Here is a 12500-nt window from a genome sequence, read left to right on the forward strand (position 1 = left end):
AACAACAATAAACAAAATGTAACTGAAACAACATGCCAGGCGGAGCAGTGTGAGACGCCAGCGTCCCCATCAATAGACATTTCATCAGAAGCGCCTTGGTGTTTGACCTTTGACCTTAATCCCTATGAGAGTCAAAGTAGTCAGACAGTGGCATGATTCCGACGGAGACATTGATTTCGGAAAGCTCTGTAATGTCCGTTTGAGTGGCCTTTGAAGTGGACGAACATTAGATTTGAATCTTTGTATGAGAATTAATTGAGTTTGTGAAAAGACTGCAAGTCTCCAGCCTGAAGCTTTTCCCACTCCCCCACAGTCTGCTTATAAAAGCGGCCTTTGAATTTTGTTTCAAGCAAAAGGAATTTCCTTCAGCAATTCTGCAGTTGCTCACTGGCTTATGAAGTTTCTTTCTCTCTCTGAAATAAAATTCACCCAGGACGTAAAAAGCTGAGAGGTACAGCTGAGGAATGGTAACTAGATTTCCCACATTTCTAACTCCGAGGACGCGGTGCCAGACTTCCTCCAGCACTTACTGTCTCAGGTCTAGGTTTAGATTGCTATGGTTAACACCTTCTAATGCTTAGGAGTAACAAAGAAAAGAAAAGCAAAATCCCTTGTCAGTATTAGTATACAGTATATATTCAGTGTATTAGTATGCACTCAGTAGTATGCACTGTATTACTGTAGTATGTACTCTGTGTTCCAGTAGTAAAGCACAGCTTTAGTTAATGCAAGGATGTGTTTCACAGAATATGAAACGGCTCGAACGATATCAAAAATGACAAATTGGCTTTAAAAAATTTCTGGTGGTGTTTTTCTTTTTAATATCAGAGAGAAGCTCTCTGACTTTAAGATACAACATTGCCTTAAAGACCACAGCTGTGCTGTGTGTATATTCATCAGAGAGATTTCAGATTTGACAGTGGAAAAACGTAACCTTTTCTCACACAATTCCCATGTGTTGAGTATTCAGTGAGAGAGGGCTCATTATTGCGGAGAGGTGGCTTTATTGTTCTGTTTTTATGACGGCTGAACGCTGCCAATGTTTTCTGCAGTCAAGTGAGGCCTTTGTTTTTGCCGTGCTGTTCCTGCCTCCATTACTGTGCTAGATTATAGTCTTTTTGTGCAAGAGAAAACCTGTTCGGAGAGCTAATAGAGTGAGTGTAATAACCATACTTCACTACAGATACACAAATGTACACAGATATGTTTGATACTGTCAAGCAAAAGGGTTGCTAGTACCCTAATCGTTTCAATACAGAACGATGCCTCCGTTCCACACAAAAAAACAATACAAGCATCATAAACAATTGCAAAAGCAAATAAAAAAGCATCGTAAAGAATTGCGAAAACAAATAAACAAGCGTCGTAAACCATTGCAACAAAAAGAGAGAAAATTAAAAACTAAGCATACAGGCACCTCAAAATCATTACAATGAAAAGAATGAAAGAATAAATCAAGTATATAGTTTCCATAAATCATTACAAGACACAAGCAAAAAGAAGCACATTAATGTGAGAATTCTCTATCCAACATCTTATGGTTAGACTTCTGTTCCTTGTTGCTTGTGGTGCGCTGGTTAGAACTTATAGTTGCTGATAAGAGAGATCATAAATACGATGCTTCACTGAATAATCGGATGTCTACTTCCTCCAGCATATCGGGATTATAAGGACCATTTACTTTGTGCAGTTAATTCTCGCTGTTCTAAAAATTGTTGCCAAGAATTTGACTTGGTGTCTCTTCTTCATGATGAAGGATCGATGATGAGGCCTGTCTTTGACATTAAGCTGTCAGTTCAAGGCTCCTGGGTTGCTAAGAAACAGTGTGTGAAGACTTTGTTTTTGTCATGCCTTGCAGTCACTTAAGCGGGAAGAGACTTAACCGTTGGTTGAAGCTTAATGGGTCGGAGATGATGGAGATGGGGAATTGAATTATGCATTATGTGGGAGTGTGGCTCGTCTTGAGATATGGAGACTCGGCCCATCCATCATGTCACTGCTGAAGGATGACACCAAGGACGAAAATACAACAGCTTGTGGATACTGTAGCGTTTGTAACACACAGAAGGTGAGAAGAAGATGGATGAAATGTGTGTTCTAGACCAAACGGAGGATGGCGAAGACCTTTGTCTTTGTCATGTAGCTCTCTGCATTGAACATGACTCCCTGTGTGTGTGGATGAGCAGGAAGAGGAAACTGCAAACAGTACCCAGGGTCATAGGCTCGAAGATCAAGGTGCACTCATACTTAAAAAAGGTTAACTATGCTAAATAAGTAAAAAACGAAAAAGCAAACAAAATCCAAAAAGCTAAATGAAATGAAATAAAACCTCTAACATGAACGTGACCGCTAAATAACTACATGCCGGCTTACTGTACATGGATTAAGTTTGTCTCAGACTAAAAACTTTTGTCAGAAGAGTTATTTTTCATACAAATTCCCTGCTATTCTAGAACTAGGCTTAATCCACTTGTGGGAAATTTGCCCCATATGCAGATTCAGACGGAGCCTTCAGAGTCGACGCTAAATGGAGAAGAGTTGGTGTTAGGTTAAGCTTCCTGTTGGTCTTGCGGTCGTGTGGTCATGTGTCGTGTAGAGACCATCAATTGAGCCTCTCTCCGTGCGCCGTCATCCTTGTGCCCTGTGCCCTGTGCCCTTCTCATCACTCGCTCTCTGTGTGTGTGTGTCTGTGTGTGTGTGTGTGTGTCTGTGTGTCTGGTGGGCAGTGAGAAAGAGACAGGGTCAGTTGACGCTCTGTTGCTGCTACTGCTGCTGTTGAATTAATATAAAAAAGAACAAAGAAAGATTTTTTTGACAAGCTGAGGATTTCCAATCTCTGTAGTTGTGTTTGAGAGAGAGAGAGAGAGAGAGAGAGAGAGAGAGAGAGAGAGATATGTAGAGGTGGAAAGAGAGAGAGAGGAATGCAGGAGTGTGTGTGTGTGTGCTCGTGCTCGTGCTCGTTCAGGGCCTTCGGCTCAGGGCCGTTTGTTCATTCACTCGTTCGGTCATTCGTGAGGGACCGGCTGTATCTGCGAAAGAAAGAGAAAAAAATATATATTTTTAATCCTCTCTACGAGCTCTGCAGCTATCCGTGCTCTGCCCTTCGCATGGAACACCGGCCTGAGCTTTCCTTTTCTTTTCTTTTCTTTTCTTTTTTCCCTCTTTTCTTTTTTTCCTCTCTGCTTCCCTTTTCTCTTTGTCACGGTAAGAAAATATCCCTCTCAGTGGAGCTGATCCTTCCCATCCTGACCTGGCTGCCACTCACCAGGGCTCAGGTTACTGGTCCATGGCCTCCCTCAGTGTGTGTGTGTGTGTGTGTGTGTGTGAGAGATAGAGAGAGGGGAGAGAGTGAAAGAAAGAAAGTGTGTGTGTGTTCATGTAAGACCTCAATGTATAGCCTCAGTAGCAGGCTTAGCTAGCGCTAAAGATATCTCTGTATAGTCTCAGTCAGCATCACCAAAGGCATCACTATACATAGCCTGTCAACACCACCAATGGTATAGCTTCAGTAAACACCACCAAAACCTCAGTCAACATCACCCCCCCCCCCCCCCCAACTTAGTGTCCAAAAAGGCAGAAACACACTACAGAAATGCCTACTGACGTCATGCGGTGTGCTTGCTGCCCTCGGGGTTAAACATGCATCTCTGAGGATTTAGCGTGCCATGAGATTGGTGCAATGCATGATGGGACTGTTGGGAAATATGGATTACGCAGGTCGGCTTCCCCCATCTGTCCAATCCAGCTACCGGAACGCAAGGCAATCCTGTCGGATCGGTGATCTGGCGGCGAGAGGGTCGGTCGGTGGGGGGGTTGGGGGGGTATGGGACTCCATGCTCCTGTGGATGTCCTCTAATGCAGATTTGTAAGGTTGATCCGTGCACAGATTTATGCATTGGTGTGTCGTGTGTGTGTGTGTGTGTGTGTTGCAATTAGTTGATGCATTTTCTATTGATAAGCACAGGAGTGTGTGCGTGTGTGTGTGTGTGTGTTTGAGTGAGTGTGTGTTATGTAGTCAGATAGTTCTTGAAATAGTCAATAAAATATTTAGTTTACGATGACAGAAATGACTGCAAAACCTATGTTGCATGAAACCGTCTCTGATCTTGCTCTGTGCCTGCGTATGTAATAAGATATGCTGTACTATGAGGTGAGCTCCCTCCAGACTCCTTAAAGAAGCAACACGGATTTACATAGGGCAAAACCCAGAACGATCAAATTAGGACACTTTTACCTTTTTTCATTCATGTGCAAGGTCACGTCAAAGCATGATGTCAAAGCAATTATGGATGTTTTTACTTAATTAGTGTAAATATACACTGCGCATCATTTTGTGAGAGCTACAAATGCTTGGTTGTAACTGATCTTCCCCTCTTGTTTTCCACCGCATTTAGTAATAGTAAATCAAATATAAATAATTTACAGTAATAGTAAATATCCACACATAGTTAAAAAGCTATTTTGCATATTTCAACTAATCATTACAAATAAAGGGTATGGATTGCCCCACTTATGTTTGGGTGACATTTTATGATTAGTTACAGTTTTTCCCAATTGTTTACACACAATTTCTGGTACTTGAGACACAATTCCAATTATATGTAGCTCATGCACCAACCTCCTGAACCGATTCTGCTGAACTATGAGCACAATTTCTGCTTTACACTCAAATTGCCGTTTTCATGAAGAAAATGTCTTGTTCTCTCAAGGAACACACTGCCATTCAAATTCTAAAGCTAACTGCCCTACCATGCACACTGACTCATCACATGGGCAAACACCTGTCACACAGTTTTACAATTATCAATCACAGCTTCAGTATACAGTGGTAGTACAGGCAGAGGCAGAGCCAGAGGAGTGAGAGTAAGAGGAGGAGGACGGGGAGGCCAAGGACCGTAATCTCCGATGAGATCCGAGATTACATTGCAGTGCTGCGTATCAATACAGTACAGTACCATACAGTACAAGCTCAATGAGCACAGTAGTACAGTATTGCCTGTGGGCTGTTCTGTAGGACTGTAAAAATAAAGTATGTTTCAAGTATTTGGGGAAAGTATTCCTACTTTGTATTCCTGTAAACACAGTTTACAGTATTTTACTATTTGTTTGGCAGCTGAAGGATTACTTACACAAGGGCTTCTGTCTGTTCTGAACAGGAAACTGAAATCATGAGCATTGTCCTAGAAGAAAACGGCATAACATTACGGCAAATACAAAGAAAAATAATAGAAAACAGTGAGTGAGTGTGTGTTATGAATTGCCATTTGAATTTTGAGACTAAAGTACCATGGCAAAATGGAATGCAATTCAATCCATGTTTATTCACATTTTTAACCAAAATAAATAAAATTGATTTGATGATTGCATTGTCACTTTGTATATTAAAATGCATTTTGAAAGAAAGTATTGCAAATTGTAATATTAAATTGCATAATGAATTAGCAATTGCATAATGTAATGTCTTTTAGAATTGCATATTGCAGAATGCATTCTCATTTGAATTTTGAAACACATGCTTCCATACCAGCTGGCCCGATAGGACTGGTTTATGTCGTCGGTGCCTTTTGCTCTGTGAAATTGCACAGGCAAACTTTCTCATCACTGAAATACCGTAACATGGAGTAGTTGGAGCAGATTCTTTCCTCTGATGAGATTCTTCCTTCTTGTTTGGGCTGTTTTTAATTATTGGGCTATAGCCCCGAGCTTCATTTGACATTTGACATCTCAAACTTTTGACTATTCGGTTGGGTTATAATGTAGCCGGCAGCTGAGAAAAAGACGCTTAGTCTGAACGTACCCTTAGGTTGTGTTTGTCAGCAGCTATTTTGTGAAAAGACGTTTATTAGCGCAGCCAGACGGGTTTTGCTACTTTGTCATCCGAACTTCATTTGACAAACACAACCTATGGGTACGTTCAGACTAAGTGTCTTTTTCTGACAAAAGAAGTTGTGCAGACCGTTTTATCATCTTGAAAAAAAAATCTGCCAGCGTTTTTATTCCAAAAGCAGCCGGAAGCGTTTTTTATTGCGATAGGCAAAGTGACTAACGTACGTGTGAACACAAAATATTGCGAAATAAAAAAAGATGGGGTTGACTACCTGCTTTTAGTATGTTATGGCAAAGATGTGAAGTCATGTCAAACATTTCCCAAAGCTCAGACACCTAGAACTACTGTAGTTCTAAAACGAGTCTCTCGACCGATGTTCTCGAAAAATGGTGAAGGTGACAGAATATCGGTCGAGAGACTCGTTTTAGGTGTCCGAGCTTTTGGGAAATGTTTGACATGACTTCACAACTTTGCCATAACATACTAAAAGCAATAGTCAATGGGGTTGACTATTAGTCAACCCCATTTTTCTCTTTCGCGATATTTTGTGTCCACACGTACGTTAGTCACTTTGCCTATCGCAATAAAAACGTTTCCGGCTGCTTTGGAATAAAAACGCCGGGAGATCTTTTTTTTTCAAGATGAGAAAACGGTCATCTTGCACAACTTCTTTTGTCAGAAAAAGACGCAAAGTGTGAACGTAGCCTTATTGTGTTCAAATACTCATTCTAATTGAGTAACCTATTTTTCTAATTGACACCCATGCCCTAGTTCTAGTGATGTTGAGGAGACACCCAAGGTTCAGCATTCTGATTACCATGGTGACGGAGATGGGGTTGCTTATCTCCAGCTGGCCCGAGACTAGAATAAACAGAGACTCGGATGGATGGATGGATGGATGGATGGATGAGGATTGATTGTGCCAATCTTCCTGCATTGAGGGGGTTAGGTGTGATAGGCAGGTTGTTTGTATTAGCTGAAAAAGGCTATTTGGGGGTGTCATTCAGAGGTAATGGTAGTGGTGGGATGTGTTCTAGAGGATTCTCCCGGGCTTGTTGAGCTTAGCCAAGGCAGCAAGGTGAAGACCCGCTGAGGAACATCATCATCTGCCCCAGAGCTGCAACAAATACTCTTATTAATATGGTTTTGAAATACGGTCTTGTGGCGTATACACAATGCAGCTAATACACAGGAAATGACTGTAATCTTTTGCAATAAAAAAAAAAAAGTCAAAAAGTCATTCTCTGATTACAGATTCTTAGAATGAATTCCGAAATCTCAAAACGATTCAAATGATTATTTGCAGTGTATGATGTTCTGCGTTGCACTGGTTAAGCAGCAGAGTGTTGAATGATAGACAAGCATCTGTGCTGTGCTGTACTGTACCAGCAGCGCAGTGTTAAATGATGAATGTAAGTCTCAGGATGCTCGTGGCCGTAGGCCCACTCTGACATTGAGAAAGATGCATATGTCTTGAAATATTTGGTGGTAGTATTTTTTTCCCAAGTTCTCTCTGGATATTCTTTGCAGTACACCTCATTAGTTTGAAATCCTCTTTCTGTTCTGTCTTGTGTCCTAAGACCATGTCTCTGGTGGGTGGCGATGTATAAATAAACTTAACTCAACTGAATTGATTAAGCTTCAGTGTGGTGGAGGCCAGCTAGGTGCCTCGTGCCTAAAGATTCTCGCTAGCGATGTTAGCAGTGGCCCGGTGTCTCTTGCGAGTGGTGGTGTGTAAATAAACACGACGGAACTGATTAAGTTTCAGCGTGGTGGCGGACAGCTACTGTGGGTGCTTCCTGCCTAAAGATTCTCTCATCCGATGTTAGCAGTGCCCGATGCCATATGTAAATAAACAGAGGCGGACGTCCAGGTTCCCGGTTCCAGAAACTAAAAGTCCTGCCATATATTCTTTCTACCTGTGCACCTGACACAGGTGATATCACTAATTATCTTATCAACCTGGCTGCTGATTTAAGATGAGCTGGTTTACTAAGTGGTTGGTTCAAATACTTGGTAGGACTTTGACTTTCTGAACCAGGGGATGTCTGCCTCTGTAAATAAACATCACTGAATTGATTAAGATGCATCCAGCTAGGTGCTGGCGGACAGCTACCGTTGCTGCTTGGTGCCTAAAGATTCTCTCATCCAAGGTTAGCAGTGCGCGGTGTATCTTGCGAGCGGCCATATGTAAATAAGCATAACTGAATTGATTGATTTGCAGCCTGGTGGCGGGCACTGAGGTGCACACACACACACACACACACACACACACACACACACACACACACACACACACACACACACACACACACACACACATACACACACACACACACACACACACACACACACACACACACACGTGCACACACACACACACACACACACACACACACACACACACACACACACACACAGACACACACACTGAGGGAGGCCATGGGCTTGGTTCCTGTGGACATCCTCCTCTAGCCTCGTTAGCATGGGCGGCGCCTGCCTGGGGGCTGAATATGACAGCAGCCCCAGCAGGGCAAAGGTTGCAGGCTGTAAACGCTGAGCGCTGTGAGCTGTGAGCGCGCGCTCTCGTCTGATTACATTCCCCACGTCCTGCTCTGCTCTGCGCTCCGCTGCTCCCGTTGATGTGAGGACAGCTGACGTGTCCGACGCGGGGAGCGAGGAGCTGTCGCGTCTTAACACAGGCAGGCGGGAGAGTGTGTGTGTTTCCGTGTCTGTGCGTGTGTCCGTGTGCGCGTGTCGTGTGTGTGTGTGTGTGTGTGTGTGTGTGTGTGTGTGTGTGTGTGTGAGCTAGTGAGTGGTTGGTCGTCGTCGTCGTGAGTGCCATGCCCTCTCTGTCTTCTCCCTCCCCTCTTCTGTGACAACTGTGGCTGGCGTGTTCTCTCTCCCTCTCCCTCTCAGACACACACACACACACACACACACACACACACACACACACTGGGCAGTGTGAGCGGTGACATGGTAATTGCGACGAGAGTCCGATGTCTCCAGCTGTCTCCTCTGTGCCACATTAACCAGCGCAGCCTCATGCATAAATCTCCCCCAGATACAGCGCCATTACCCAGCACTGGACACCAATATGACACACACACACACACACACACACACACACACACACACACACACACACAATGACGGAGTGCCTGGACGGGCCATTTGTTAGCCACTGAGAGTCTGCTGGTAACCCATACATGAGCGCACACACACACACACACACACACACACACACATGCCATGACTGAGCGCCTGGACTGGGGAATTTGTTAGCCACTCAGACTGCTATTACTGTAATCCACACACACACACACACACACACACACACACACACACACACACACACACACACACACACACACACACACACACAGTGACTGAGCATGTGGACGGGTTGTTTCTTAGCCACTCAGACTGCAGGTAACCCATTCTCACACACACACACACACACACACACACACAGGCACGCAGTGACTGAGCATGTGGACGGGGCATTAGTCAGCCACTCAGACTGCTGGTAACCCATTCAACAGAGTCGGAGAGTCTTTAGACATGAAGCCCTGAGGATGCCTCTCTCATATATCACTTCACCTGATGATGTCTGTGTGTCCTCAGAATGAGACCGGTTTGTGCCTGACTCTTGTCATTGTGTGTCTGAACAATTGATTCTTTAACAATTGAGTGCTTTACTTTCGCAGCATTTAGCACAGTCATTGAGAGAAAAGAAACAAACAGGAAACAGTCTTTTAATTCAATTCAATTTCAAATTCAGAGGGAGCTTTATCACCATGACTATGACGTTGTACAGTATTGCCAAAAGCATATGGGTCAAATACATCAAACAGGGGCTCTCGGGAGAAGGGGGAGGCGGTAACACTCAAATATGACTCTTACTTGCCCCTGGCCTCCTTTATATACCCCTGGCCAAAGTGCTATTGTTTCTATTGAGCCCTGGCGTGTGCTGCCTCCTGCTCCAGTGACTAGATGCAGGCTGTGCTGCGCTGCGCTGCGCTGCTCTTCTGCTCTGAGGCGGGAGGACGGCCTGTCCATCAGCACTCGGTCGGCATGGTAATGAGCCGCTGGCAGACAGCGTGGCGCTGCCCTGGATGACCCCACACCTTCCCTCTCTCTTTTTCTCCCTCCATGTCTTTCTCTCTCTCTCTCTCTCTCTCTCTTACTCTCCCTCCCTGTCTTTCCCTCTCTCTCTCTCTTTCTCTATCTCTATTTCCATCTCTTTTCTCTCTCTCTCTCTTCCTCCCTCCCTGTCTTTCTCTGTCTTTCTCCCTCTCTCTCCTTCTGTCTCTCTCTCTCTCTCTCTACCTCTCTCTCCTTTTCTCCTTGTCTTTCTCTCTGTCCTGCTCCCTCTCTCCCACAAAGGAGAGGAGTGACCCGGCTCATCCCGACCCAGTCAGCACACTCCGCTGTGTTTGTTGCTGATGCTGACGCTTCTGTTGTCGTTGTGTGTGTGTGTGTGTACTGTGTGTGTGTACTGTGTGTGGGTGGGTGTACTGTGTGTGGGTGTATCTCCCGCTGGCTGTCCTTTCTGCATATTTATGATCCCCCGCCCCACACACACGCGCACACACACACCCGAGGGGGTGTTATTGATTACAAACAAGATCCTCAAAAACAAGGTCGTGAAGCGGGGGTTAGGGGACGGACGAGCGGTGTGTGTGTGTGTATGTGTGTGTGTGTGTGTTGACGGGCCAGCGGGGTGTTCTGTGTCATTTGGGTTTGCCATCTCCCTGCCTGAGAATTCGCCATTTCCCAGCGGTTACTATAGCAACAGGGAGAAGTGAAAGAAAGAAAGAAAGAAAACATGAATTGTTAAAGGCTGGAGAGGTAGAAAGGGCAAGAGAGTGAAATGACGGCACACCCCCCCCACACACACACACACACACACACACACATACACACACAAACACGCACGATGATGAGATTTAGGGCTCGGTCAGTGTGAGCTAATCGTCCTTAGCATCCCGCAGGCGTTGCCATGCCGTTTCTCAGCAGCCTGGCCTTGGCCGTGAGAATATGAGAGATTCACACACAGCTGACTCTCAAGGTGCGCCTGGTCAAGCACTGACCACGTGTTTGTCTTTTGTGCTGCACTGGGCTCGACTGTTAGCTGATAGACACACACACACACACACACACACACACACACACGCACACACACACACACACACACACACACACCCTCAAGACCAAAAGAGATAGATAGCCGTTTCATTGTCACTTTTACTGCTCAGATAGCAGATATGTGTTATCACAGTTCCTTGTACATTAAACATGTCATCCTTTGTTGTTTTGCATTTTGTGTGAGATCTTTTGTGTGACATTTATTGTCTCGTAAATGATATCGTCCCTTGTGAATTTGCATTTGAACTGTTAAGTGAATTGATTCTGATGGTGGGTTACAAGTCTATCTGCAAGCTCTCTTACTCTCCTACTCCCTCTTTTGTGATTTGAGCTCAAAGTTTACAGACACTGTGCTGGAATTCAGACATTTTGAAACAGAACTTTGAACTTCGAACGAACGGCTTGGAAAATGTCTGGTAACTTCAGGGAGACATTTTTCTGGTTTCTAGTTGTTCTAACACAGGAGTTTAAAAACCTTTCTCTCCCCAGACCTGAATAAGATCCTGGCTCTCTCTCTCTCTCTTGCTCTCTCTTTCTCTCTCTCTTTCTCTCTCCCTCTCTCTCTTAGGCTCTCTGTCTCTCTCTCTGTTGCTCAGTACTGGTTGACCAAATGAGTGTTTTAAATCTCTCTCTCTCTCTCTCTCTCTTTTGCTCTCGCTCTCTTTCTCTCTCCCTCTCTCTCTCACGCTCTCTCTGTCTCTCTCTCTGTTGCTCAGTACTGGTTAACCATGAGTGTTTTAAACCTCTCTCTCTCTCTCCCTCTCTCTCGCTCTCTCTCTCACACATGGGTTTTTAAATCTCTCTCTCCCTCTCTCTCTCTGTGTGTGTGTGTGTGTGTCCCAGACCTGAAGAAGACGCTGGCGGTGTTGCTGGACAGCATCATGCTGCGGCTGGCCAAGCTGGAGACCAAGGTGGAGAACATCCTGTACAACGGCACGGGGGGCAACCTGACCAACGGCACCAGCACCGCCACCCCGCTCGCCGCCAACGCCAACGCGCCCGAGAAGGTCAACGTCGCTGGTGAGTCATCGTTACACACACACGCACACACACACATGAGCACTCCATCTCCCGCACACAAAGACACATACACACAAGCCCAATATCCCTCGCACAAAGTCACACACACGCACGCTCTCAATTTTCCTCTCACAAAGACACACACACACTCACACAAGCACACACAATGTCTCTATCTCCCTCACACAGTCACACACAGCACACGTACATGCCCTGGCAGCTGGCACACACACTATCTATCCGTCAAATACTGTATCCTCACACACACACACACACACACACACACACACACACACACACACACACGCCCTCTCACAGAGACACTCTGTCTCTACTCCCCCTCTCGCAGCTTCTCAGTCTGTTTCCTACACACACCCTCACTTCTACCTACACTTCCAATACATCAATACCAAACACCACTGTACGCTTCCAATGCATTAATACCAAACACCCCTGTACACCTGACACAGCTGCTTTCTTCCCTTCTGTATTATTGCAG

The 12500-nt window shown here is 45.0% G+C and overlaps 1 protein-coding gene across 2 annotated transcripts in view; it reads left to right on the top strand.

Moving 5' to 3' along the window:
• mgat5 (alpha-1,6-mannosylglycoprotein 6-beta-N-acetylglucosaminyltransferase) overlaps positions 1-12500 on the top strand; it is a 161680-nt gene that overhangs the window by 36586 nt on the left and 112594 nt on the right. For both annotated transcript variants that reach the window (XM_062527449.1, XM_062527450.1), the window contains one exon: positions 11825-12001. In XM_062527449.1, the coding sequence (XP_062383433.1) occupies positions 11825-12001 (177 nt within the window). The remainder of the gene's footprint in view (positions 1-11824; positions 12002-12500) is intronic.

This window comes from Sardina pilchardus, chromosome 23 (genome assembly GCF_963854185.1).
Source record: "Sardina pilchardus chromosome 23, fSarPil1.1, whole genome shotgun sequence".
NCBI classification, from domain to species: Eukaryota; Metazoa; Chordata; class Actinopteri; order Clupeiformes; family Clupeidae; genus Sardina; species Sardina pilchardus.